We start from the raw sequence: 26,522 nt of genomic DNA on the forward strand, positions 1-26,522 counted from the left end.
CATATCGCTTATATTAAAATCATACAAGACATATATGAGGGGGTCGCAGCTAGTGTTAAAACACCATGCGGCGAGACAAAGAACTTTCCTATAAAGATTGGCTTACATCAGCGATCATCTCTAAGCCCTTATCTGTTTAACCTAGTCCTCGATGTTCTAACTGAGCATATCAAAAAAGAAATCCCGAAATGCATGCTTTTTGCTGATGATATAGTTTTATTGGTTGTGTCAAAAGAAGAGATTATCACTAAACTTGAGACATGGAGAAGAACCTTGGAATCGCAGGGTTTCCGTTTGAGTAGAAGCAAGAAAAAATATATGTATTGTAGTTTTGATAAGAGACAAGTTAGTACAAAGTTAGAGGTCAAATTGGGAGACCATGTCATTCAACAAGTGGAAAAGTTTAAATATTTGGGAGCAATTACACAAAAAGATGGGAAAATTGATGGAGATATTAATCATAGAATTCAAGCCGGGTGGCTTAAATGGAGAAAAGTGACAAAAGTTATCTGTGATCGAAAAGTACCAAATAAGGTCAAAGAAAAGTTTTACAGCACTGCTATAAGACCGGCAATGCTATATGGTAGTGAATGTTGGGCTTTAAAGGGATAACGTGAACATAAAGTGGCAGTTGCTGATATGAGAATGTTGAGATGGATGTGTGGTCATATAAGAAAATATAAGATTCGTAATGAACAAATAAGAGGAAAAGTTGGAGTGGCTGCTGTTGATAAGAAAATGGTAGAAAACTGATTGAGATGGTTTGGTCACGTGCAAAGAAGACCTTGGGACGCGCCGGTAAGAAGAGTTAAGCAAACAGTATGGAGTTCTCTAAAAAGAAGTAAAGGAAGGCCGAAAACAACGCTTAAAGAAGTCATTGGGAGAAATCTTTCAATTAACAACCTATCCAAAGATTTAGCTTTGGATAGGGCTCAATGACACCGTGTGATCTATGTAGTCGACCCCATCTAATGGGATAAGGCTTTGTTGTTGTTATTGTTTTTGTTGCTGAGTTTTCACCTTTAATTGTAGAGAGTATATTTTCAATTTTTTTTAGTTCTAATACCATTAGATTCAAATTATGCATTTTTATGCTGATCATTATTATTTTAAAAATTAATCTTAATGTTTAAAAATATTTGGTCAATATTTAAAAGTTTAATGTCAATTTTATTTTTGGATAACTCAATGTAAATATTTTTTGTCAATAAAATCAACAGCATGAGTTACTCATATGTAGGGAAAATGTTGGCAAAAAAGAAGACGTAAGAATATACTGAATGCTACTTTTGCTTTATATTTATATTGGTGGAGAATGACAATAAGGTCTCAAAAAAAATTCAAAATAAATTTAAAAATTGTTATTTTTAATTTGAAAATTTTTCATTGTTGTTAGGGGGAAAAAAAAAGAAAAATGCCACTTGAACTTCATAATCTCCAAATAGTCTGCTAAATTTGAGAAATCCCAAGAGACCAAATTGAGACTATCATGTTAATAAAAAGACCAAATTGCCCTTCATTTTAAATATTGTTTTTAAAATATCACAGCCCCCACTTTTTTTTTTTGAAAATTTTTACAACTTCACTATAACAGTTAACAACTTTTATAATGCTAAAAACAACTTCAGTATAGCAATTAATAATAGGTTTTCTGGAAAATTCAACAAGCTCCGGCGATCGGAAACAATTTTTTTGAAAATTTTTACAACTTCAATATAGCCGTTAACAATTTTTGTAATGCTATTAACAATTTCAATATATCAATTAACAACAGATTTTTTAGAAAATTCAACAATTGGTCGCCGGAGCTCCGGCGGAGGAAAACAATTTTTTTGAAAATTTTTACAACTTCAGTATAACGGTTAACAACTTTTGTAACTCTATTAACAATTTCAGTATAACAGTTAACAACAGGTTTTTTAGAAAATTCAAAAAGTGGCATTTTTTATAACTTCAGTAATGTTGTTAACAAATTCAAAAACCTGTTGTTAACTGCTATACTGAAATTGTTAATAGGGTTATAAAAGTTGTTAACCGTTATATTGAAGTTGTAAATTTTTTTTTAAAAAAACGTAATTGTTAAAGTTATAAAAATGCCATTTTTTTGAATTTTTAAGAAAACTTATTGTTAAATGTTATACCGAAATTGTTAATAAAGTTAATTTGTTAACGATATTATTGAAATTGTAAAAATACTACTTTTTAAATTTTTCGGAAAACTTGTTGTTAACTACTATACTAAAGTTATTAATAACATTAAAAAAGTTGTTAACGGTCATACTGAAATTGTAAAAAATTTTTTTTTGAAAAAAAGTAGTTGCTAAAGTGGTAAAAATGCCATTTTTTTTTTGAATTTTTAAGAGAACATGTTGTTAAATGCTATATTGAAGTTGTTAATAGAGTTACAGAACTTGTTAACGGCATTATTGAAATTGTAAAATTGTTACTTTTTGAATTTCTCAAAAAACCTGTTGTTAATAGCATTACAAAAGCTGTTAACCGTTATACTGACGTTGTAAGAATTTTCAAAAAAATTATTTTTGACCATCGGAGCTTCGGCGATCAATTGTTGAATTTTTCAAAAAACCTATTGTTAACTGCTATATTGAAGTTATTAATAGCATCATAAAAGTTGTTAACTGTTATACTGAAATTGTAAAAATTTTCAACTTTAGTATAGCGTTAACAATTACGTTTTTTTTTTTTGAAAATTTTTACAACTTCAGTATAACGGTTAACAACTTCGATATAACAGTTAACAACAGGTTTTTCAGAAAATTCAAAAAGTGACATTTTTATAACTTCAGTAATGCCGTTAACAAACTCAAACCTATTGTTAACCGCTATACTGAAGTTGTTAATAGGGTTATCAAAGTTGTTAACCGTTATACTAAAATTGTAAAAATTTTCAAAAAAAATTATTTTCCTCTGTCGGAGCTCCGGTGACCAATTATTGAATTTTCCGAAAAATCTGTTGTTAACTAATATACTGAAGTTGTTAATAGCGTTACAAAAGTTGTTAACGATTATATTGAAGTTGTAAAAATTTTCAAAAAATTTATTTCTGGTTGCCGGAGCTTGTTGAATTTCTCAGAAAATCTGTTACTAACTGCTATACTGAAATTGTTAATAGCATTACAAAAGTTATTAACCATTATACTGAAGTTGTAAAAATTTTCACAAAAAATTTTTTTGACTGAGGAGCTCCGGTGACCAATTGTTGGTTAGTCGCCGGAGCTCTGGCGACTGGCCGGTCAGTGGGGGCTGTGATATTTTGAAAACAATATTTAAAATGAAGGACAATTTGGTCTTTTCTTTTAACATGATAATTCCAATTTGGTCTTTTCTTTTAACATGATAATTCTAATTTGGTCTCTTGGGATTTCTCAAATTCAGTATACTATTTGTGAATTATGAAGTTCAAGTAATATTTTTCTTTCTTTTTTTCCTTGTTGTTATGAAGATTTTTTTTAAATAATTTTTTTTTTCTTGAAACTTGATTGTCTGTCTTGTATTTATCTTCTACTCTGAAATATAATTTTTGACTTCCAGAGAAGGAAACCATTATTACGCCGCGTCGAGATTATGATGCGGCTTCCAACCTTCGGGGCAAAACTTTCGTAACAAAACGAAATTCATCTTCTTCCTTTTTGGCTGCATTCTTCATCTTAACGGTTTTGAAGGCACCATATCCCAAATGGAAGTTTCCGGCGGCCTTAGCAGAGTGCAAGCTCTAGCACAATCAGGTCTGTGTCAAGTTCCACCTCAGTATATTCAATTCCCCGAGAACCGACCCATTCACCATGATCGCCGCGCCGCCACAACTTCATCAAGCTTTGCCTCCTCCGATGCCGATATTCCGATAGTCAATCTGTTCGGGTTCGACCCTGATCAAACAAACTCGGCTCGGGAAGCAATCGGACGGGCTTGTCGGGAATGGGGCGCTTTTCATGTCACAAACCATGGCATCCCGGTCAGCCTTCTGGATGATATCAGACGCGTGGGTCTCACTTTCTTCAACGACTGCCCTATGTCAGAGAAGCTCCGATACGCATGTGATTCCAGTACTGCCGCGTCGGAAGGGTACGGAAGTCGGATGCTTCAGAGCTCAGAGCAGCAGCAAAACGACGCGGTTCAAATCTTGGATTGGAGGGATTACTTCGATCACCACACTTTGCCTCTATCTCGTCGCAACCCTTCTCGCTGGCCGAACTTCCCTCCCGATTACAGAGAAGTCGTCACTAAGTACAGCGATGAAATGAAAATTCTGGCTCAGAAGTTGTTGGGTCTAATCTCAGAGAGTCTAGACCTGCGGTCATCGTGCATTGAAGACGCCGTTGGGCATTTCTATCAGAACATCACTATCAGCTATTACCCTCCATGTCCTCAACCCGAACTCACACTTGGTCTGCAGTCTCACTCTGATATGGGTGCTATCACGCTTCTGATCCAAGACGATGTGGGGGGTCTTCAGGTTCTCAAGGATGGTGCCAAATGGGTGACCGTGAAGCCTCTCTCTGAGGCCATTCTCGTTCTATTGGCTGATCAAACTGAGGTAAACACCAATCCTTCTCATTTAGTTTGGTTACGCTTTAATTTGAGCGCTGAGATAGTTTGTGGCGGCCGAAAATCAGTATAACTATTGACATTGTGAAATTGATCTAGAATTTTGAGTATTCTTTTTTCTTTTGGGGTGATATCTTGTGTATTCTTTTATATCAACTAAAACTTGATCATGTGATAGCTCATTTGGATTGGGATCCTTTTGCCAACGTGAGTTATCTGTTTTGTATATTAAACAGCGTCTTCTTGCCTCGAGTATGAAAATTCCTTGTGGTAGTTGTATGGACATTGATACCACAGGCTGCTGTGAGCTATCTATGTGTTACTCTGGACACTTATGCCTCATTGTATGTGGAAGCGCCGGTTACAATGAAGTTCCAATTCAAAACATCCTTCTTTTGGAAAAATCTTAACTAATTAACTTATTCTGGGATTGATTGGATACTGATAACTGAAAAGCCCTTTTGGATATTGGCTATAGAGTAGTCTCTTTAGAGCGTATGGATGAAGAGTACTTGACTCATACTTGAAGGTTGTCTCCCTACCCTTCTTAAAATGAATTTCTTCACTTGTTTGTTTTGGGTGGTTTTTTTTTTTTTTGGGGGGGGGGGGGTTTGGGAATGGTTGCCAAAGAAAAAAGTTAAGTTAATCTGTGATTTTGCATTGAATGTTTTGAGTTGACCTGTAAAGATTCATAAAGATAAGGTTAGATTCATTACTGTTGTCTCTGGAATGTCCATAGGCCTTAAACCACTACCATGGCCTTCAGGCCTCAAAATACTACTTAGACCATTGATCTGGGAAATTGGGTGGACGTTATCCGATATGTGAAATACAGTCTTCTTCAAAAGAGAGATGAATACAATGTACATAGATTTAACAAATTAGCGCATGAAAAACATATGTTTGCAACTTATCTACCAGTAGAAACAAACAAACAAACAAACAACAAGCCTTATCCCACTAGGTGGGGTCGCCTTATCTACCAGTAGAAACATAAAGCAAATTAAGGCATGAATTTCAAGTTTAAAATAAATGAAAATCTTCAGTCTGTTATCTTTTGAGTCATTTCATGTTATTGTATTTAAAAATGTATCAGAACAAAAGGAAAAAATTTAGGTCAAGTTCCTCATGTCCATTATGTCAAGTTTTCTAATTACATATGGCCAAGTGTCTTTTTTTGTTCCATGTGAATTTATAGTTAAATGCTACTAAATGCTAATATTTGAAAAATAGGGCACATGATCATATGTGATTAAAGAATTTGACACAATAGATATAAGAAATTTGATGTAAGTATTGTCCAGAACAAAAATGGTCAAAATAGATGTTGGAACAGGTACCCATATCCTATTGGGATGTTTCTGGTTGATTGATGCTTCCTATAAAAGAGAAGTATTGTTTTCCTACTACTTCTTTTCACTCTTTTCCATTCTATTGTACAAGTTGTGGGTATGGAATGGAATTCCAGCATGTAGCTTGGTAGTGGGTAGATATATTCATTAATGAAACTGAAATTGCTATACAAACTTGTGATATCAAACAGTTTCTTGCTAAAGGAAAATTCCTTTGTCTACAGATTATCACAAATGGGAAGTACAGGAGTTGTGAGCATAGGGCCATTACCAATTCTAACCGAGCAAGGCTCTCTGTAGCAACATTTCATGATCCTGCTAAGACAGTCAAGATATCCCCTGCATCTGAACTGCTTGGGGAATCTTCGCCACCAAAATACAGGGGAGTTGTTTATGGGGACTATGTGTCGTCATGGTACACCAAAGGTCCTGAAGGAAAGCGAAACGTCGACGCACTTGTGTTGGATGGTTAGGCGGGCGTGTGCTTTCACCTGATCTTTATTGGTTCAAAGTACACAAGTTTAATAACAGATGAAGTCCACTAGTCTATTCTGTGAGTAAAGGTTGCAATTGAAATTCTTTTATTACGACATATTAGTCATTATCTCTCAAATATTGCATTAGTGCTCCAAACTGGACATGTAACTTCTTTTATCTTCAAATTCCTGTATATGAGCTGTCTGTTGTGTGCTTCAATGCCAGGCGATGGGAGAAATGTTCTCCCAGAGACTGATTGAAAGATACAATAAATGAATAAATATTTCTTTTTAGTAAGAGAATTATAATCCATCTCTGCTTTGTGCGTGTGTGTGTAGGGGAGAGTTAGAATGTAATCGTGACATTAAACTAAATATAATATTTATTTGATCAATATCATTAATAAATATTATGATCTTGTTTTCAAGAGCATTCAAGTGATAATAATAAATGCATAACCATTAAATCAAATGGATAGGATGGGATTGCATGTATGGAGAAAAAATATGGTGAGGATCCAAATGATGCTATGGAGAAAACTCTTAACACCCGCCTTACATGTTACAGGAGAGTAAGATTGGGAATCACGATTATACTAACGCACAGGCAAAGATGAACCGTCCTAAGCCCTTGCCCGTAGCCGGTCCCAAAAAGAGAGAACATGCTGCCTTTGCAGGTCGTGGGCAGGGAAAGGAGCTGCCTTGTCCCTTGCCTTTAATCGGGCTGGCACGTCCCCACGCGAATTGGCCGGGTAAGACGGAGCCCCCAGGCTAGGGGTCACTTTGAAAACCCTCATCAAAACTCTTCACGCAGGGGAAACACGATATCCGCAAGCCTATCTAACTTCAAATAATTCAACCCTCTGATCTGATCAGGCTTGAAATTTTGGGTGGGAACTAGAATGGCAGTCATTTAGCTTTTTATTATTGTGCTTGGGCGTTAACGTTCTCAACATAATTGTTTGAGAAATGTACTTCTCTAGTTCATGAGTCCCAAAAATACCCAAATCAATATGAAAATTGTATACTCTCTGCTCATTAAATCCTGAACCTTATTAATGTGCTGTCTCGAAGATCAAAATGATCTGAGGTTAATTAGTACTGAACAGAATGCACCGCCTTCATGAAGGAAGTTATTCTTGATTGATCCTTCTGGATGCCATCTGATGCACAAATTCCACTACTAACATCTACCCCTTGAGGCTTAAGAGCAGATAAAGCCTCTGATACGTTGTCAGGATTGATCCCTCCTGCCAGTAGCCAACCATGCTTGCTTCCAATTGTTGGTAGTTTAAACTTTGCCCAATCAAATGCTTTGCCACTGTAAATACATCTCATGAGGAGTTAAATAATATCACTATATAATTTGTTCAACATTCATAATAGTAAAGATATATAATATATTAGAAGAGACAAACTGAATCCTATTTGATTGCTGGGAGAGGGTCAAATTATCCCACATAAGCAATATAAGAAGTTCAATTTTACCTGCCACCCGTTGCACTATCTACAAGCACCCAATCAACTAGAGAGCATTGTTCATCAGAAATTGTGTTTAACAGGCTTCCCTCTTCATTTGCATGAAGAACATATATTACACGATTTTCCTGAATCAAAGATGGAAAAGCTGCCCGAGAACCATGCCCATGAAGCTGCGTTTTCCAGATATTATGAGATCAAGCATTTAATTGAGAAGCATGGATTACACATCAAGGTCAGACGAAAATATACCTGCACGAATTCAAGGTTAGCTCCTTCAGAAATTCTTAATATTGTTTCTGCATCATCGTCCACAAATACACCCACAGGACGTGCTCCATATTCTCTTGCGACTTTTGAGATCTCCTTTGCCACAGAAAGAGAGATGGAACGTTTTGATTTTGGCCACAAGATCATTCCAATAAAATTAGCCCCAGCTTCGGCTGCCATAGCTGCATCTTTAGCTGATGTGATGCCACACATCTTAACTAAAGGTTGGTCTTTCACAAGTACATTTTGTGATCTTGGATCATTATCTGATTGGGTAAAATTGCAAGAAACTTCATATTTCACACGGAAATGAGGTCTGGAACATTGTATTTTCCCCCTCCCAGGCCTGCACAGATAATATGTTATACCATCTGAATAGTACTTTATTCCAGTCAGCATCAAAATACATATAATCAGCTAACAGTGACCCAGAGTATAAGAATTTGCCTTTTGGGAAAATTGGCAACCCTAAGTTGCAAGTAACTTCCAGTGGTAGAACCTGCAGAAAGAAGAACGACATGTCAAGGAAAGTATATCTACCGTGTTTGAAATTGTTAGATATTGTAATTATTCAGTAAATATTCCCACGATTTGTTGTTATTATTGTTTTTTTACTTGATTCTAGATTAAGGGATACAATCAAGGGATTATCAATCACTTAAGTTTTGATATTTGTATCCAGCACATTAAATTAAACGCCCTTCCTAGGATAGCTTCACTCTTTGTATATAAATACCTAGTATTCATTCTATTCAGTCATCAGAAATTATTTTCCCATTTGCTTTGCCGGAAATCAGTAAGGTCAAAAAGCATCATAGTATCTTCAAATTGCTGGCCAGACACATTGATCATACATGTACCAAGAAATATGCAGAAAATTATGTGAAGTCAATATTTAAGCGCAAAATTTATTGTAATAGAATTCAGCTCCGTACAGGCTAATGAGGGGCATTTACAATTCCTAAGAATCCAAGTAGCCATCAGTGGGGACTAGAACAGTCAATTAGAAGAACCATTTTCTAGTTTTCTCCATTCAAACTAATCAATAAACAAGATCATGGTTTTACAAGTTTCAACAGAACGATAAAATATTGCTTTTGAATTCTATATAATCAAAGTACCAAGAAATTGGGCAGACGGTGTTTCACTACCTGTACAATTTTGTTTTCTTGATAAGCTTTTTGAATAGTCTATTGGTTATGTTAAATTTTGGAAAGAGTGAAAAAAAAAAATTAAAAATATTCCACTTTCTAAGTCCAACTTAAAAATAAAACCTGAAAATTAGAAACATCTACTTTACACCGCTGGATAATTCATCAAGTAATCAGGTTCCATCGACAAAAGGCAACCAACCACACATTGAAATATAGAGAGAGAAGAAGAGACACCTGCAAGCATCCTAAAGCTGACTAAAGCGAAGTGAAGTACAATGGACAAGAGAACCGAACACTCCAATCACTCTCAGCACAAAGCTAGAAGAAGTGGAGACCAAGCTGGTTCGATTATGTTCAATAAGGTGCTAAATGGTATCCAACTGTTGTATTTGACCTGCAGGAAGATGTAATTCAGAGTGCTCGAACACGGATTTAAAATAAAATTACAATTAAACTCACGCATAACGAAACCGACATAGAAAATGGTAATCAAGTTTAACTGCATATTCAATCATTACAATTCGAATGTAACTCAATAAGCGGAGCATATATTTTGTCCCAAGAACTAGAAACCAATACTAACTGCTGTGGAACAATGAACGAGGGAATTATTCAGTCATATCCATCTTAAGTTGATGTCCTGTTTGGTATACTGGAATTGAGGAGTGCAGCAGTGGAAGTGTACCTGGGATCCACTTAGGAGCTTGTTTGATGAGCTTCAATCCCACTTCCACAAATCCCACCCCAGTTCCGTCAAAATTGATGGAAGTCGATTCCACACTCCCTAAGATAGACCTCTCAATTTGCCCACGTCAGTCAAGCTTTGGTCTTTTTCATCCACACTCCTGTGTCTATATCGATGGTACCTCTTCCGCACGTTGTGCTCCGACGGCGTGATGCAGGCGAACGATGGCAACGGCGGCCTCCTCCAACAACGGCTAAAGTTTCCCCTTCATCGACAGCGGCGATTTCCCGTTCCAAAAGACGGTAACGCCTTAGTTTTCGCAGGGAGTGGCAAATGAGATGGAGGAAATGGCGAAAATGCTTTCTGAGAGGTAATGCCTTAGATTTTGCCGGCAATGGCTTCGATTTCTGAAATGGTGAAAATGCTTCTCTGAAACAGTTTCTGAAATGGTGGATTGTTGTTGATGATGATAACGAAGTAGAACCGAGACAGAGGAGTAAGATTAAGGGCCTGTTTGGATATCTCAAAACCATAGTTTCAGAAGCACTTTTCTGCAAAACGAGATAATCTTCTTCACATATTTACTTCGTAATCTGTAAAAGCACTTCTGAAACCATGGTTTGGTTTTTATCCAAACACACCCTAAAACAGCGAAAATGGGGATCCGGATCTTCTCAGCGTCCTATTTTCAAGCGGCTTTCAGAAGCTTAAAATCACATCCTTTCAGTTGATCTCGACGCTCAAAATTAGGACACATCATCCAGCTTCTAAAATTGCATCTCTATCGTTGGCTTCCTTATAATCTCAACTGTTTGTTTATTATCAGCTTTCAGCCAAATCCCTGGCCATCTGAGAAGACAGTGCTTCATGCCTTTAGCCCCGCTCGACAACGACAGCTCATGCTCATCAGAAACTACCGTCGGACACTATGGCTTTGCGCAGAACAGCCTCATCATTTCATTCATGCCTGCATTAACTTCAAGCAACATTCTAAATAAATAAAAATTTAAATATGGATGAAGCTATTATACTTCCAGACAAAACCAAAGAGTAAAAAATAGGAATAAGATATACAAGACAAGTTTCATGGCATTGCACTGTTAAATTTTTTTTAACCCATAAGTTCATTTCCTTTTAAAATCAAGAATGACACTAGCTATGAAAAAAATTCAAAAAAGATACCATCTTTCATACAGACAATTGGTTATTTTCATCTTACTTTGCCTCTTGGAATGAAGACTCTGATTGTTGAAACCCTCTTCTCAAAATTGGTAACTCCTCCACTTGGACTACTTTTAAAGGAGTGGCTTCTGGTTTAAAGTAATCAAACATGGATGGCTAGGATTATAATGATATGGACGGTCGAGATGCTATTTTGAATCCCCCATGACGTGTCTGATTTCTGAGCGCCGAGATCAACTGAAAGGATGTGATTTTAAGCTTCTGAGGGCCGCTAAGATAAGGACTCTAAGAAGATCCTGATCTCGAAAATGGCTGGACGAGTGAAGGGCCCTCGTTTGTTATTTCATCTCAGAGCTCGTCAAAGTTTTATACCACAATCCTTAATATAATATAATATTTTGTTTGAATTTTATTTTAATCCTAAATATAAAATATCAATTTATTTTATTTCTTATGTTTATATTTTTTTTCAAAATAATCAATACATTTGATTAGCAAAGATATTTTAGCAAAAAACACTTATTTATTACAATAATTATCTTAACTTATTTTCATAATCTACTTAAATTAATCAACTAGCTTTTATATTTAGAACCAGAGTTAGTATTATATGAATGAGAAACATTTTGATCCATTGAGAAAATTTTCAAATAGGTTTCTCAATTGAAAGAAAAATAAACTTATTTTACAAGTAAGTCACATAAATTAGGCTAAAATATATACATGTTTTGTTAATTTTATATAAAATTTTAGTTTGATCTCTTAGTTTTTAAAAAAATACATTTTAGCCATTAAACTATAAAATTATAGTGATTTTGAAAATAAAATTTAATATGTTAAATATTTAAAAATATTTAATCAACATTCAAAATTTCAATACCATTATCTTTTATTAATGGTTTAGAGTTAAATAATTAAAAATATTTATTTTTAAAGTAAAAAGATCAAAGTGAAACCTTGTGGTAAGCGACTAAAAATATATTTTAGTCGATAAATTATTATTAGATAACTTCAAAATATAAATTATTGAAACTTGATTTTAAATTGAAAAACTTGCTAAAAAATCACAGATTGTAAAATTTAACATTTAAAAAAAAGCTGGTAATAACCTGTGGGTGCAACCCATAAAAATGTCAGATTAGGATTGGTTAAAAGTTAGAAATCTTTCTAACCCATGTCACCAGACCCACAACCTGTAGTGGATTAGCCCGCAAACCTGCGGGCTAAAGACCATTTATTTTTTATTTTTAAAATTTTTTAAAAATTATTATAATTATGTTATTATAGATTATATTCTATATAAAAAATTTTTAAAAATCTATATAATTTATTTGACGCTTTCAATCAAATATTTCAAGAAAAAACAAAAATCTTATTATATTTTTTGAGATGTTGAATAAGAAAAAAATATTAAAAGATAAAATAAAAAAAGTAAATAAGCCAACCAGTCAACCCACTTTGACTGGTTGGTCAACCCGTCTTCAAATAGCCATTTCTAGCCTAACCCATATAAGTCCAACCGATCATAGGGCTAACCTTCAACCTGTGGGGGTTGGCCTGTATTCTTAAAAGTACATCAAATTTATTTCAAGACCTATTACATACATCATAATTTCCTTTTTAGACTAATTAAATAATTATTGCGCCTGCTTCCCCCCTTCCACCGTTGCAAGAGAATACAGTAACGCCTTAGTTTTCGCAGGGAGTGGCAAATGAGATGGAGGAAACGGCGAAAATGCTTTCTGAGAGGTAATGCCTTAGATTTTGCCGGCAATGGCTTCGATTTCTGAAATGGTGAAAATGCTTCTTTGAAACAGTTTCTGAAATGGCGGATTGTTGTTGATGATAACGAAGTAGAACCGAGACAGAGGGGTAAGATTAAAACAGCGAAAATGGGGATCCGGATCTTCTCAGCGTCCTATTCTCAAGCGGCTTTCAGAAGCTTAAAATCACATCCGATCAGTTGATCTCGACGCTCAAAATTGGGACACATCATCCAGCGTCTAAAATTGCATCTCTATCGTTGGCTTCCTTATAATCTCAACCGTTTGTTTATTATCAGCTTTCAGCCAAATCCCTGGCCATCTGAGAAGACAGTGCTTCATGCCTCTAGCCCCGCTCGACAACGACAGCTCATGCTCATCAGAAACTACCGTCGGACACTGGGCCTGTTTGTTTCAGCGTTTCAGTGGGAGAAAAGTAGCTTATTGCGCAGAACAGCCTCATCATTTGATTCATGCCTGCATTAACTTCAAGCAACATTCTAAATAAATAAAAATTTAAATATGGATGAAACTATTATACTTCTAGACAAAACCAAAGAGTAAAAAATAGGAATAAGATATACAAGAAAAGTTTCGTGGCATTGCACTGTTAAATTTTTTTTAACCCATAAGTTCATTTCCTTTTAAAATCAAGAATGACACTAGCTATGAAAAAAATTAAAAAAAGATAGTCCTCCGATCCTTAATATAAGACTCATTTAACTAATTTGATTAGATTAAGGAAGTTAGGTAAGTTAGTTAATTATAAGAAATGTGACACATTTTTCCTAAAACACCATAATCATCTTTCTTAATACCTCATCTCCCTCTTCTACTTGATTATGGTTGAGAGAATATCCATAGGGGTAATTTAGAGAAAATTGATAAATATAAGAAATAGGTCTTATATTTAGGACTAAAACTAACTCAACAATTGGATCCTATATTAAGGACCGGAGGAGTATCATCTTTCATACAAACAATTGGTTATTTTCATCTTACTTTGTCTCTTGGAATGAAGACTCTAATTGTTGAACCCTCTCCTCAAAATCGGCAACTCCTCTACTTGGACTACCTTTAAAAAGTTAAATAGAGTCTTGCTAATTGCAGAAACAGGCAACTGGAATAGCTAATGGCCATGAAATCACATCATCCAAGTATATCTATTTCATGGCAGAAGAACCAGTTTACTTGCGACTTGTGTGAAGTGTTCCCGCCAAACTCAGCTTGAAGAATGTCAAACGGCTTCTGGTTTAAAGGAATCAAACATGGATGGCTAGGATGATAATGATATGGACGGTCGAGATGCTATTTTAAATCCCCCATGACGTGTCTGATTTCTGAGCGCCGAGATCAACTGAAAGGATGTGATTTTAAGCTTCTAAGGGCTGCTAAGATAAGGACTCTAAAAAGATCCTGATCCTGAAAATGGCTGGACGAGGGAAGGGCCCTTGTTTGTTATTTCATCCCAGAGCTCATCAGGGTTTCATACCACAGTCTTTAATATAATATAAGATTTCGTTTGGATTTTATTTTAATCTTAAATATAAAATCTCAATCTATTTTATTTCTTATGTTTATATATCAAAATAGTCAATACATTTGATTAGCAAAGATATTTTAGAAAAAAACACTTATTTATTACAATAACTACCTTAACTTATTTTCTTAATCTACTTAAATTAATCAACTAGCTTTTATATTTAGGATTGGAGGTAGTATTATATGAATGCGAAACATTATGATCCATTGAGAAAATTTTCAAATAGGTTTCTCAATTGAAAGGAAAAAAACTTATTTTACAAGTAAGTCACATAAATTAGGCTAAAATATATACATGTTTTGTTAATTTTATATAAAATTTTAGTTTGATCTCTTAGTTTTTTTAAAAAAAATACATTTTAGCCATTAAACTATAAAATTATAGTGATTTTGAAAATAAAATTTAATATGTTAAATATTTAAAAATATAATCAACATTCAAAATTTCAATATCATTATCTTTTATTAATAGTTTAGGGTTAAATAATTAAAAATATATATTTTTAAAGTAAAAAAATCAAACTGAAATCTTGTGTAAAGTTAAACAACTAAAAATATATTTTAGTCGATAAATTATTATTAGATAACTTCAAAATATAAATTATTGAAACTTGATTTAAAATTGAAAAAGTTGCTAAAAAATCACATATTGTAAAATTTAACATTTAAAAGTAAAGCTGGTAATAACCTGTGGGTGCAACCCGCAAAAAATATCAGATTAGGGTTGACTAAAAGTTATAAATCTTTCTAACCCATGTCACCAGACCACAACCTGCAGCGGATTAGCTCATGAATCCGCAGGCTAAAGCCCATTTATTTTTTTATCTTTAAAATTTTATAAAAATTATTATAATTATGTTATTATATATTATATTCTATATAAAAAAATTTAAAATATATGTATATATAATTTATTTGGTGCTTTCAATCAAATATTTCAAAAAAAAAATTTATTATATTTTTTGAGATATTGAATAAGAAAAAAATATTAAAAGATAGAAATTTTTTTTTAAAAAAAAAAAAGTAAATAAGCCAACCAGTCAACCTACTTTGACTGGTTGGTCAACCCATCTTCAAATGGCCATTTCTAACCTAACTCATATAGGTTCAACCCATCATAGAGCTAACCTGCAACCTGTGGGGGTTGGCCTATATTCTTATGAGTACATCAAATTTATTTCAAGACCTATTACGTACATCACGATTTCCTTTTTAGACTAATTAAATAATTATTGCGCCTGCTTCCTCCCTTCCACCGTTGCAAGAGAATACGAGATTGTCACCAAAGTATCCAACTATGATACTATATAGAAGCCAGAAACCGCGTACAGATGAACTTATGATATTATGGTGGTTGCTTATTATGTGATACAAAGCCATACTATGAAAACAACCAACTCAGAAGCAGCAATTGTAAAGTCAGATGTCTTGATGACTAAACCAAAATAGTTACAATTTATTAGGTTTATTATTTTCAAAGTGTGATTTAATATTTTAGTATATTACACTTGCAATGCTGCCAAAACTTTTTTTGAAAAAAAAAACCGATAGAGCTACAAAAGAGAGAAGAGAGAGCTCACTCAGCCTTTGATAACCCCACCCAAGAGAAGAAGGGGAAAAAAAAAATATTCTTACATAGTGTTTCTTCATATCAGCTTTTGGCTTATAAGTTAGATGGGCGAAAAGCTCATTCAAACATTTCATAAGAAGAACATGCTTATGAGTTCCGTAAGTTACTTTCTGAACCCATAAACGTGGATCCAAACACACTATGTGTGATGTTAATCTATAGGAACAATAAGGTCAAATGTATACTTAGAAATGAGGTAACAGACGAGGATGCAAACAAGAAATACAAAGAGAACATAACCAGCTACATGGGATGCAAGTTTGGTCTCTATCCAAATTCAAAGATTAATAAATTATTTACAAGACTTGAAAATCCAAGCTATTTCGAGAAAACAAAACCATCTTGCTAATGCTTTAGCCAGGAAGAGATTATCTAGAACTTTTTTATTGGACGCTTGTACCGCACAGTTGAGAACGTTGGTTTCCAAAGAGCTTTTGAGATCCGATTCCCCATGGCTTAGTCCTTTCTTATGTGGGCTCTGGCCTTTTTTCTTTTTAAGCCGAAAAGAAAACCATGTTACCAATAAAAGTTAGGTCTAGCAGAAGGGACCACAATGTGACGAACTAAGGTTCGAATTCTTGCTGGAAAATGTGTCTACATTTAATGTCCGATAGTGCATCGAATAGAATTGCCTCCAATAGGAAGATACATATGCTTTAGCAAAAAAAAAAAAAAAAAAAAAAAAACCATGTTACTGTTATGCTCATTTAGTTCTATACAGTTGCGAAATGTAGAGGTAAACAATTAGCATAAATCATTACGCACCTATAACAAAAACGACAACGGTGCCACATCAAAATTAGTCAATTACTTACATGAATAAGAATTGGCCAACTTCATCTATGCTATATACAGTATCTCATGTTAAGAGCGAAAGTAGGCTAGGTCGTTATTAAAAACCTATAGTCTAACTTACTTTAAAGCCTAGTCTAACTTATTTAGTAAATAGGTTAGTCTTATATTCAAGTATATTTTAAAGCTTATTTAAGCAAATAGATCATGTCTATTTTCATAAGGGCTTGCCTACTTTCATTTTTAGCTCTTGATAATATTAGAAATCACTTAAATTTTATAATAAATTGGGTAAGTTATAGAAAATATCCTATTGAATATTTTATTTATGAAAAAGACTTGATAAATTTTTGGGTCAATACAAATCTTTAATTCTTAAAATTTGATTTCATTTTGATTTTGGCCCTAATAACCTTATTTCATGGACCAAAAATCTTTAGGCGGAGAAAAATGAAATTAAATTTTATGGATCAAATAAAGATGATATTAACCCTAAATGTTTAAACACAGAAAATATGGGTACATTGATTAGCTTCTTCCCAATAAAATTTTCAATATTGTCTTTTCTCTAATACTCTTCCGGTCCTAAATATAAGACCCTTATACACACTAGTATAAGGGTCTTACATTTAGGACCGGAGGAGTATTTCCCTACTAGATCATAACTACTTCCGTCCAAAATTTTTTTTTTAGTGTTTTTAATTATTTTTTTACTAAAAGACAATTTTAGTCAAATAAGATACAAAGATTACAAAGAAAAAGCTGACCAATCACATATTATTAATTTAAGCAAAGTCCCAAAAAACCAATAGAAAAGGCCTACCCAACTCTAATACCAAAACAACAACATTTGGTACAACTAGAAAATGAAAAATCAACCAATAAGCGCAAAAGATGGCCAACATGTCAAAAACTTGACAAAGCTTTAGTCCTATCTCAAATCAGTTACAATACCACCAAAACAGACACCGCTTAAAGTCCCAAAATGCAGGAGTAGATAGCACTTGACAACATCGATTGAATCAGGGACATGGGAGGACGTCACCATGAACCGCCAACTCATATCGACAACCTATGACGTTGATAGCATTTAAGCTATTGAACGGGGTTTCTACAAAGGGTCCGTAAACATGATGAAGTTGGGAGAGGAAAGTTGACCGTAGATAATACAAACACCAAAAAAGGGCAAAAAAAAAAAAAAAAAACTAGAGCGGACAAAACCAAAATGAAAACACAAAACAAGCTCATATGAACAGAAAGAAAAAAAAACACACTGAAAGCGATAACATAAAAAAGAGCAGGAAGAAAAAAAGATCAAATAGATGTAAATTAGTTAGAAATAATTAAAAAATACAGTGTTTTTAATTATTTAAAAAAATTAATTTTTTAATCCTTCAATTTTAAATCCACTTATAACACAGCTTCTTAACTATAACTTAGTGTGATTCAATTCCTGAACTTTTGACTCGTTTGTGAGTAAGTCTCTCATCTTTTAATTTTTTTTTTAATGTTATTATCCTTATTATTTATAACTCGTTTTGTTTCCATTTTCCAACTCAGCTCTGCATGGCTCCTCTTTCCAGAAAACTCCATGCCACGGCCGTGATTCACCACCTTTGCTGATGCTCCCCAACTCGGCGTCATTCCGTTCAGCCAACCCTTCAACTTTGCAGCGCGATGACACCGTCTTCCATTCTTGTCAGCAATAGTCCCCCCTTGCTTTATAAAACAGGAAACTAAAGACCATCGGAAAATGCGAAAAGAAAACGCAATTACTTTTGCTTATGCTAGCTTATTGATTTAAAAAAAAAAAAAAAACTTGCCGGGAAAAAACCCAAAGCATTTGAATGGCGAAGAGATGGTTATAATATTACAACACCCGAGTAAAACTTGATGAGGGGGGAAACATATGATTTAGGATGCAGAGTGAATGACTCTTGCTGATAAGCATGGGACACGGTGTCATCGTACGTGCTGCGAAGTTGAAGGCAAAGCTGAACGGAATGACGCCGGAGTTGGAGGGAAACCCAAAAGGAATGACGCCGAGTTGGGGAGCATCGGAATAAGTGGCGAGGTGGCATGGAGTTTTTAGGAAACAAAACTGTGCCACGTCAGATGAGTGTTATAAATAATAAGGATAATAATTAAAAAAAAATTTAAAAAAAATGAGGGACTAAATCATATATGAATCAAAAGTTCAGGGACTAATTTTTCTTAGTTTTTTTTTTAGGTATAATTCAACAGAAAATGAGACAACTTTCCATCTCAATCAACAGTTATTTTGATAATCTAATTATTTTTATTAATACATAAATGTAAATAAGTTAGAAATATTTTTTTTTTTTAATTTCAACTGCCATGTTATTATAGTACGCTTGTTACTATAAACATTGATGACGTGACGTGATGGAAGTTAGCAGGCTTTAACAATTGCCGTTGCGTCCGCCCAAAGTAACGACTGTGGAATAAAGGAAAGGTTGAGGAAGCAATTAACTGTCGTAAGCGGAAAAAACAACTTCGGAACGACGCTTGGAATGGATTCGCGGTCACGATCAGAAGATTCTCATATTACTGTTACGTTTCTTTGGAGTTGGACGGACCTCGACCCAAGCTATGAATACGTCATGACGACGACGAAGACGAAGACGATGATTTTGTCTGATACAGCGATTCCGAATTTCAAAAGCGGCAGATTGATTGAATATCATCATGGAGTTTATGTTTCCTTTTCCATTACCGATTGGTTCGATATCCTCTCGTGAATATGCTTTTTGGGTCATCTATAGCCATTGCCCTGCTGTCGTCGCCGGCATTCTCTTGTGCATTCTTGTAAGTGAAATTGAATGATTTTTTTTTTGTCATCTGTTTGTGTGAAGTATTTTGTCGCTTCAGGGGATTAGAAAAACCCTATTCGTGGTGATTGGTATAATGAAATGCCATGATACTCTCCAAACATAACAAGGAATGGCTTTGGGACCACCCCCCCCCCCCCCGAGACAATCGGGTTTTCCTGCCTGCATGAATGAATGTTATTAAAGTGATTCCCTTTGGCTATGAAATTTTGTTGAATGTTTTTTCTTTTGTCAGTTTTTTCATTTTTTATTATCTTTTTGGGTCATTACTCAACCTTGGCCACCATATAGCATCAAATGCAGAAAGGTCAGGGTGTCAAAATTAATATCCCTTCCTACCCAATTCACCAACTTCTTCCTTTTTTTTTTTGTTGGCAAAACAAAAAAAACTTCTTTTGTTTTAGGGCATTACTAGGATGAACTTCTGCACATGGGTACATATGTAGTAAGAAAGCATAAATAAAGTAACTGCGATAAGTGATCGCTTAGATGAAGGATTCAACACCATACATTTGAGAGAATGGACGGTTTATGAGTCTTAGATATTGGAATCCGCGATGCAGATCAATCATGGAATATAAAATCCATATATCCACTGAATTCAAATTTTATGTCTTTGTATATCTACTGGGATTCGGATAAGATTGATAATGAATATATAAAGTCAGAGTAGCTTTTATTGAAGAGAAAGTGATAAAAAAAAATCATCTGAGAAGGTTTGGTTATGTTTAAAGAAAGCCTTTGCGCCTGTGAAAAGGGTCAAACAGTATAGAGTCTTTTAAAAAGAAATAGAAAAAAGCAAAAAAGAACACTTAGTGAAGTTATTGAAAGGGATGTTTTGATTAATAATCTATCTAAAGATTTAGTCTTTAATAGAGCTCAATGACATTGATTCATGTAACCGACCCCACCTAGTGGAATAAGACTTTCTCATTATTACATATCGAGTAGACAGAGTATCTTCTCGTTTAGCAAATCAACTTTTCCCAAAAGCTTAGAACCCTAATTTTTTTAAAAAATAAAAAAACCTTAAATCTTTTCGTTATTTGGAATGGTCATTCAGGCACAAAGTCACAGTTAGAACATTTTGTTTATATTGATGCACAAGTCTGCTTTTGTTCCTTGGTCGGTTTGTTCTTTTTCTTTTTAGATGCTTGTCCAAATTTGTTTAAAAGGGAAGGTAATATTGAAATAGTCTAGTCATATCAAAAGCCTACCGACATCTCCGTAACTTGATCGTTTCCCATTCTTCAAGGTTTATGGATTGACTGCTTGGGCAAGCTCTCTTTTGTTCAAGGGATATGGAAAATTAAGCAGTGCAAAGAGAATGGAGTGGAATAACAGGTGGGTGGCTAGCCTTTTCATAATGAATCCTGTTGGAATTAATCTTATTCATTATCAATTTTTCACAGAAATATTATTTACTTATGCAATGCAGGGGCATCTCAACGGTCCATGCTCTTTTTGTAGCATTTTCATCCTTCTACCTTCTAATCATGTTAGATATGTTTCATGAAGATTCTTATGATGAGCTAATTGTTAATAGATCATCTGATTTGTCTGATACAGTACTTGGGGTAAGTTGACAAATATTTAACCGACATCTGATGGTCATTTAGTTGCCCCTCTTATTATCTCAATTTGATCCATTCGATTTGGCATTCCTTGATATTTTCCCCCAAAATGTCAATTTTATTATGCTTTAATTATTCACCATTCTGCCTTCTAGAGCATGTCACAAGTACTTTATATTCAAAATCGATGACTGGATGATAAATATTTTTTGTTAAATTATGGGAAGGGTTATAAGAATTTTAGGCTACTCTATGCAGAAGAGTTTGAGCATACAAATAGAGAATGAATAATGGATTGTTCATGCTTCATAAAATTTAAGTTGATAGTTCTTGTGAAGTTTAAGAGAAAATTCATTCTTTTGATTTCACTCAGAGCCTCGCACGAAGGTTAACAGATAGCTCGTTCATATGATTTGGGTTAGAGTCTCTCCTGAAGGTTTCCCTTCTTAGTTTTAATATGAATTAAAAACGGGCAAAAAAGGGGGACACTTAATCTCTTAGCGTCTGCCGTGATCATCCAGTCTCAAGTTCAAGCTTACTCATAAGAAATACAAAATAAAGTTGAGAAAGTTGAGCAGGGAGGTGAATCAACCAGTCTTGAGATGACAATGAAGCTTTGATTGAGAGAAAATGATCAAATCAGGTTTAAACAGTTGAAAATCTTTGTTTTGTATTTTCAATTAAACACATACATTGATGGGGGTTTTAAATAGCTAGAGTTAGGAATAATAATTTGCTAAAACATTGACGATGTCTTCACTTTTTCGTTTTTCTTTAAACTATTCAATTGCTAAGAGTTTTTGGTAGGCATCTGTGACTATAATTCTTCATTTTCTGCTTCGTTTTGTTTTACTGCCGTTCCGTCTTGACGCCTCTTTTAGAGTCATTGAATATTAATCTGACATTCATCCGCCTCTCTTGATCATTACTTTGGGACGATTAGCTTATTTATTTTCTTTTTTTCTTTTTGGTGAATAGCTTATTTATTTTCTTTTTTTTCCTATCTTTTTCCCAATATACAGATTTCTGTAGGCTATTTTCTTACAGATCTGGCAATGATCCTGTGGGAATTTCCAGTTTTGGGGGGCCTGGAGTATGTGAGTATAAGAAGATCAATACCTTTCGTACTAGTTTTAATTTTAATTAGTACAATATCATGGTTTTCTTTTGGAATATGTTAACTATATTATGGCCAGACAATCTAGAATGGGTAAAGCAACTCAAGTTTTTATTGCATTCAGGTACTGCACCATGGCCTGTCCTTATTTTCAATTATATTATCTCTGCTAAGTGGTCGAGGACAGATCTACGTGCTAATGGTTCTATTATCTGAAAGCACAACTCCTTTTGTAAATCTAAGATGGTAAGTATGATGTTCCAGAAATTCGATTACAATCATGTGCTTCTGTTAACACTGACTTGTGATCGACTTTATCTTGTATGAATAGGTACTTGGATGTTGCTGGCCTTAAGAACTCCAAACTTTACATTGGGAATGGCGTTGCATTATTCTTGAGTTGGTTGGTAATGTCTGATATCCTTCTGATCTTCATTTTGGTTGAGCTATTTACCTGAATAATTCTCTCATGGGAAGACATTATATGTATATGCCTTCAATACCTTGCCTTTTCTAGCATAGTAATCAGTTGAACTTAAAAAGGCTTTTACAAGAGCAAACAACATCAAACAAACTAAGGTTGATCATACAGAGAAGAATGATATTATATGAGTAACTAAGGTTGATCATACAGTGAAGAATGATATTATATGAGCAAGTTTCTGTCATTTAATCAAAAAACATGAAATGCTTTGATTGCTGAAGCCTGTGTGCTTTTTTTAACTGTAAATAGGGAAGAAAACGTCATCTTTAAATTTACAACAGATTTAAATCACGCAAGCAAGGGCTTCGCACTTTTTTTTTTTTTATCCCTTGAGTAGTTTTGATGTGGCCCTCTGTCTTCCCAACCAAACACCCCCCCCCAAAAAAAAAAAAGAATTTGACATTTTGTACGCCTAATTTATCATTTATTGGATCTATTGTGCTGTAGATTGCAAGGATTCTTCTGTTCATCTTCTTTTTCGCCCACATGTGGATCCACTTTGACGAGGTTAGCACTTGCTCTCTAATTTCCTGAAATGTCTTCCTTAATTTCACACACAGAATAGTTTACACACGGTGGAAACTACATCTTTTTGTGGTTTTTCAATCAATGGTTTTTTGCCCAAGAGTGTTTAGTGACTCCTCTCGTATCTGATAATGAAGACAAGACCTAAAAAGTAGAGTTTTTCTGGGTGGTTATTATGTGGCTGTCCAATAAAAGCATAAAAATGTGGACTTCACTTATAATTCAACATCACACTAGTGGCTCTAAAGAGAAGTTCCTCCCATCTTTATGAATGGCTGTTGGGTAGGCAGTTTTGACCGTTAGTTTTAAGACAAATACACGTCCGCACAAAAGAAAATATTTATTGTGGAATGTTATTGCCACAAATCTCTACACTGGTTTTGTGGGGGTTGCTAATCTCTCTGTCCAGTGGTTTGACGAAAATGGCCCTGCTCAACAGGATATTTGAGTTGATTCTTCCTGAGAATTTTCATTTAGAATCTGAGTTAAATAAAGGTGTGTTGACACTGTTTCAGATAAGAGGAATATATGCTTTGGGATTTTACAGCTTGATTGGAGTGCCTCCTGTGTTGGCAATGATGAACGTAGTGTGGTTCTGGAAGATTGCAAAGGGTCTGTTCAGAACTATTTCAAAGGCAAACTACAGCAATTGAGCCCTTCAAGAACCTCCTCTTATATTCTATTGCTATATATGGCTGATTAATTGCCTTTGTTTCCACTTGCAATCCATAGTTTGTAAATTGTGCAGATTGCAATACACATGAACGAAATAATTCAGGAGGCTGTCTCTTTCTTTCTCCATTGGGGTGTTGGGGGGGGGTATTTTTCTTTTTCTTTTTTTTTCTTTCCTAAAGAAAACGAATGAAAAGTAAGCACGAAAATAAGATGACTCCGAGATCCATTTGAATTTATATATCATTCTCTATATGCCCTTTTCATACATAGCGTATTATTACATAGCATCGCAAATCCTAAGCATAAAATGTTCAAAATACTGAAAAGGTACGTCATTGACAACGGGTCACATATTGGCTTTTTGATTGATATTCTTTGCAAGCAAAATATGGTTATCAAAATGCCATACATAAGATTATTTACAGTTGGAAAGAGTTAAAATCTGTACACATTGTTTAACCCAAGAGCGACTTTCACTTTGTGACAGATGCTAACAAATACGGCATCTACCTTGGAAATCAAAAAGTGGAATCATTCTTTTTCTTGACCTGGGTTTTCATCTTTTTGTGAACCATTGACAATTTGATGACATAAGAAAAAGGAGGAGGAAGACGGACAGTAAAATGGGGGTAAAAGAAGGCGCGGTGGAACTGCATCTCTAATTGAACAAAGCTTTTGCATAATTGTATTTCCTCAAATAGTTAAACTTAATTAAAATTAAACTAGCATCTATATATTAAGAAAAAGAGATGATGATAAACTGAAGATCAGCGCATTGAGAATACATATGGTGTTAATATCATAAAAGAAACCATAAAAGAACTTAGATGAAAAATGGAACAATACTACTATGACTTTAATATAAAAGTTAGATAATTATCTTGAAATATCTTTATTAATTATATGTATTGAAACAATTCTTGTAATCACTATAAAGAAACCCTAGGATTAAAATAGATAAATATAAGAAAGAAAGTGAATTGGAAATAGTAATGTTGCAAAGCTGTTAGGTGTTGCATACTGCTGATCTATCTCAGATGCATGTGAATATGCATTGATGTTGAGAAAATAAACAAGGCCCTTGGGGAGGATCTTCGGACTAACTAGGAAGGATCTATTTGTGCTTGTTGGTGGTGCCTCTTTTTGTTTCTTCCTTCTTTCTTGATAACCAAAAGAGTGATAATGGGGATATTTAGAGGAAAAAAAATTATAAATTTAAAAACAAAGTGAATTTGAATTTTATATATAGAATTAAAACAAATACTGTTTGGTACTAAGTATGAGTATCTCTCTCGTTGGGCATTCAAATCTTGTTTCATCATGTTGTGAGAGACTGACTCTTTCCACTTAATCCAATCTAGATTAGTAGTACATAACTACAAGCGAGGTCTTATAATCAAGACCGAAGATGGTATTATATAAGTTTTTTGAGGCCTAATTGAACTTGGGGCTCAAAAAGACTTGCTCTGCTTGGATGGAAAGAAAAGTTAAGAGGAAAGAAAATAGGAGGAGAGAAAATAGAAAGAAAGAAAAACTGGAAAGAAGTTGTTATCATCCTTTTTGCTTAGATGGATGAGAGAAAAGAAAATTGGTAAATGTCTAAATGACTAAAATGTCCTTATCAAAATATATCATATTTAAAATTAAATTAAATTAAATATTGCAATAAAAAAATTATACTAACATTAGCATCATCAAATAATTTAAATCAACTTATTTTATATATATATTTTTTCATATTATTATATTTTAAAACCAAATTATTTAATAAAAATATTGTTTTAAGATAAAAAATGAAAAGCAAATAACTTTTTAAATATAATAAAAAAATAAATAGGAGAGAAAGAGAGACGAGGGGCCATTATGAAAATCTTGTTTTCCTTCCCAAATCTCTTCATATATTGAGTGAAAATTTGAAGAGAAAATAAGGCATAAGGCCCACCTTATTGTCTCCTCGACTTTTCCTTTCTTCCGTATTTTCTCTCCTATCCAAGTAAAAGAAAACTTGTTTTTCCTCATGTTTTCCTCTCTAATTTTCTTTCCTCCCTATTTTCTCTCAATCCAAGTAAGGGATAATTTTATATAATTATGAAATTTTAAATATTTAATTTATGAAAATTAAAGAGAGATAAAAAGAAGCTTGAAGGAATTCCTGTAAAAACTAATTAAAGCATAGTTATAAAAAGCTATTAAAATATGGTTAACAAACCTAATTTAGGATATAATAATTTTAAGCTTTTTTTATGTGAATTTTTCAAAATTAAACTTTATGAATCAAATTATTAATTTGAAAAAAAGTTTGGGATTAAAAGTTTCATGTACCCGTAGAAAAGATGTCCTTGCATATTTGTCCAAAATTGACCATTTCCTACCACACGTTCTTGAGTCTGAAAAAATGGGTGTG

General features: G+C 34.0%; 3 protein-coding genes and 1 long non-coding RNA gene across 4 annotated transcripts; 2 read left to right on the forward strand and 2 right to left on the reverse strand.

Annotated features, from left to right (window-relative positions):
* Window positions 1–3,593: 3,593 nt before the first annotated feature.
* On the forward strand, window positions 3,594–6,614 carry LOC114755742 (probable 2-oxoglutarate-dependent dioxygenase ANS). The gene is made up of 2 exons (XM_028944611.1): window positions 3,594–4,555; window positions 6,143–6,614. The coding sequence occupies exons 1-2, from the start codon at window positions 3,698–3,700 to the stop codon at window positions 6,389–6,391; spliced, it is 1,107 nt and encodes a 368-aa protein (XP_028800444.1). The 5' UTR covers window positions 3,594–3,697; the 3' UTR covers window positions 6,392–6,614.
* Window positions 6,615–7,278: 664 nt separating this feature from the next.
* On the reverse strand, window positions 7,279–8,489 carry LOC114755765 (N-(5'-phosphoribosyl)anthranilate isomerase 1, chloroplastic-like). Its single transcript, XM_028944640.1, has 3 exons — window positions 8,126–8,489; window positions 7,883–8,046; window positions 7,279–7,715 (listed from the first exon to the last, which is right to left on the reverse strand). The coding sequence occupies exons 1-3, from the start codon at window positions 8,354–8,356 to the stop codon at window positions 7,490–7,492; spliced, it is 621 nt and encodes a 206-aa protein (XP_028800473.1). The 5' UTR covers window positions 8,357–8,489; the 3' UTR covers window positions 7,279–7,489.
* Window positions 8,490–8,504: 15 nt separating this feature from the next.
* Window positions 8,505–10,047, reverse strand: LOC114755774 (uncharacterized). The gene is made up of 3 exons (XR_003741358.1): window positions 9,983–10,047; window positions 9,532–9,691; window positions 8,505–8,642 (listed from the first exon to the last, which is right to left on the reverse strand). It is a non-coding gene; the product is annotated as an uncharacterized LOC114755774 (long non-coding RNA).
* Window positions 10,048–19,600: 9,553 nt separating this feature from the next.
* On the forward strand, window positions 19,601–24,096 carry LOC114755793 (transmembrane protein 56-like). Its single transcript, XM_028944668.1, has 8 exons — window positions 19,601–19,720; window positions 20,999–21,087; window positions 21,182–21,320; window positions 22,340–22,414; window positions 22,559–22,680; window positions 22,766–22,841; window positions 23,366–23,425; window positions 23,959–24,096. Exons 1-8 carry the CDS (start codon window positions 19,601–19,603, stop codon window positions 24,094–24,096), a joined length of 819 nt encoding a protein of 272 aa, XP_028800501.1.
* Window positions 24,097–26,522: the final 2,426 nt, after the last annotated feature.

This window comes from Neltuma alba, unplaced genomic scaffold (assembly GCF_004799145.2).
Source record: "Neltuma alba isolate B1F8T4 unplaced genomic scaffold, ASM479914v2 tig00001344_pilon, whole genome shotgun sequence".
Taxonomy (NCBI): domain Eukaryota; kingdom Viridiplantae; phylum Streptophyta; class Magnoliopsida; order Fabales; family Fabaceae; genus Neltuma; species Neltuma alba.

Excerpts from the sequence above, each read along its gene's own strand:
- LOC114755742 (XM_028944611.1), top strand. The coding sequence starts at position 3,698 with ATGGAAGTTTCCGGCGGCCTTAGCAGAGTGCAAGCTCTAGCACAATCA. Across the intron at positions 4,556-6,142 it reads TATTGGCTGATCAAACTGAG|ATTATCACAAATGGGAAGTA; the intron begins GTAAACACCAAT and ends CTTTGTCTACAG.
- LOC114755765 (XM_028944640.1), bottom strand. The coding sequence starts at position 8,356 with ATGTGTGGCATCACATCAGCTAAAGATGCAGCTATGGCAGCCGAAGCT. Across the intron at positions 8,047-8,125 it reads CTAACCTTGAATTCGTGCAG|CTTCATGGGCATGGTTCTCG; the intron begins GTATATTTTCGT and ends TGGAAAACGCAG. Across the intron at positions 7,716-7,882 it reads GATAGTGCAACGGGTGGCAG|TGGCAAAGCATTTGATTGGG; the intron begins GTAAAATTGAAC and ends ATGTATTTACAG.
- LOC114755793 (XM_028944668.1), top strand. The coding sequence starts at position 19,601 with ATGGAGTTTATGTTTCCTTTTCCATTACCGATTGGTTCGATATCCTCT. Across the intron at positions 21,321-22,339 it reads TGTCTGATACAGTACTTGGG|ATTTCTGTAGGCTATTTTCT; the intron begins GTAAGTTGACAA and ends CCCAATATACAG. Across the intron at positions 23,426-23,958 it reads TGTGGATCCACTTTGACGAG|ATAAGAGGAATATATGCTTT; the intron begins GTTAGCACTTGC and ends ACACTGTTTCAG.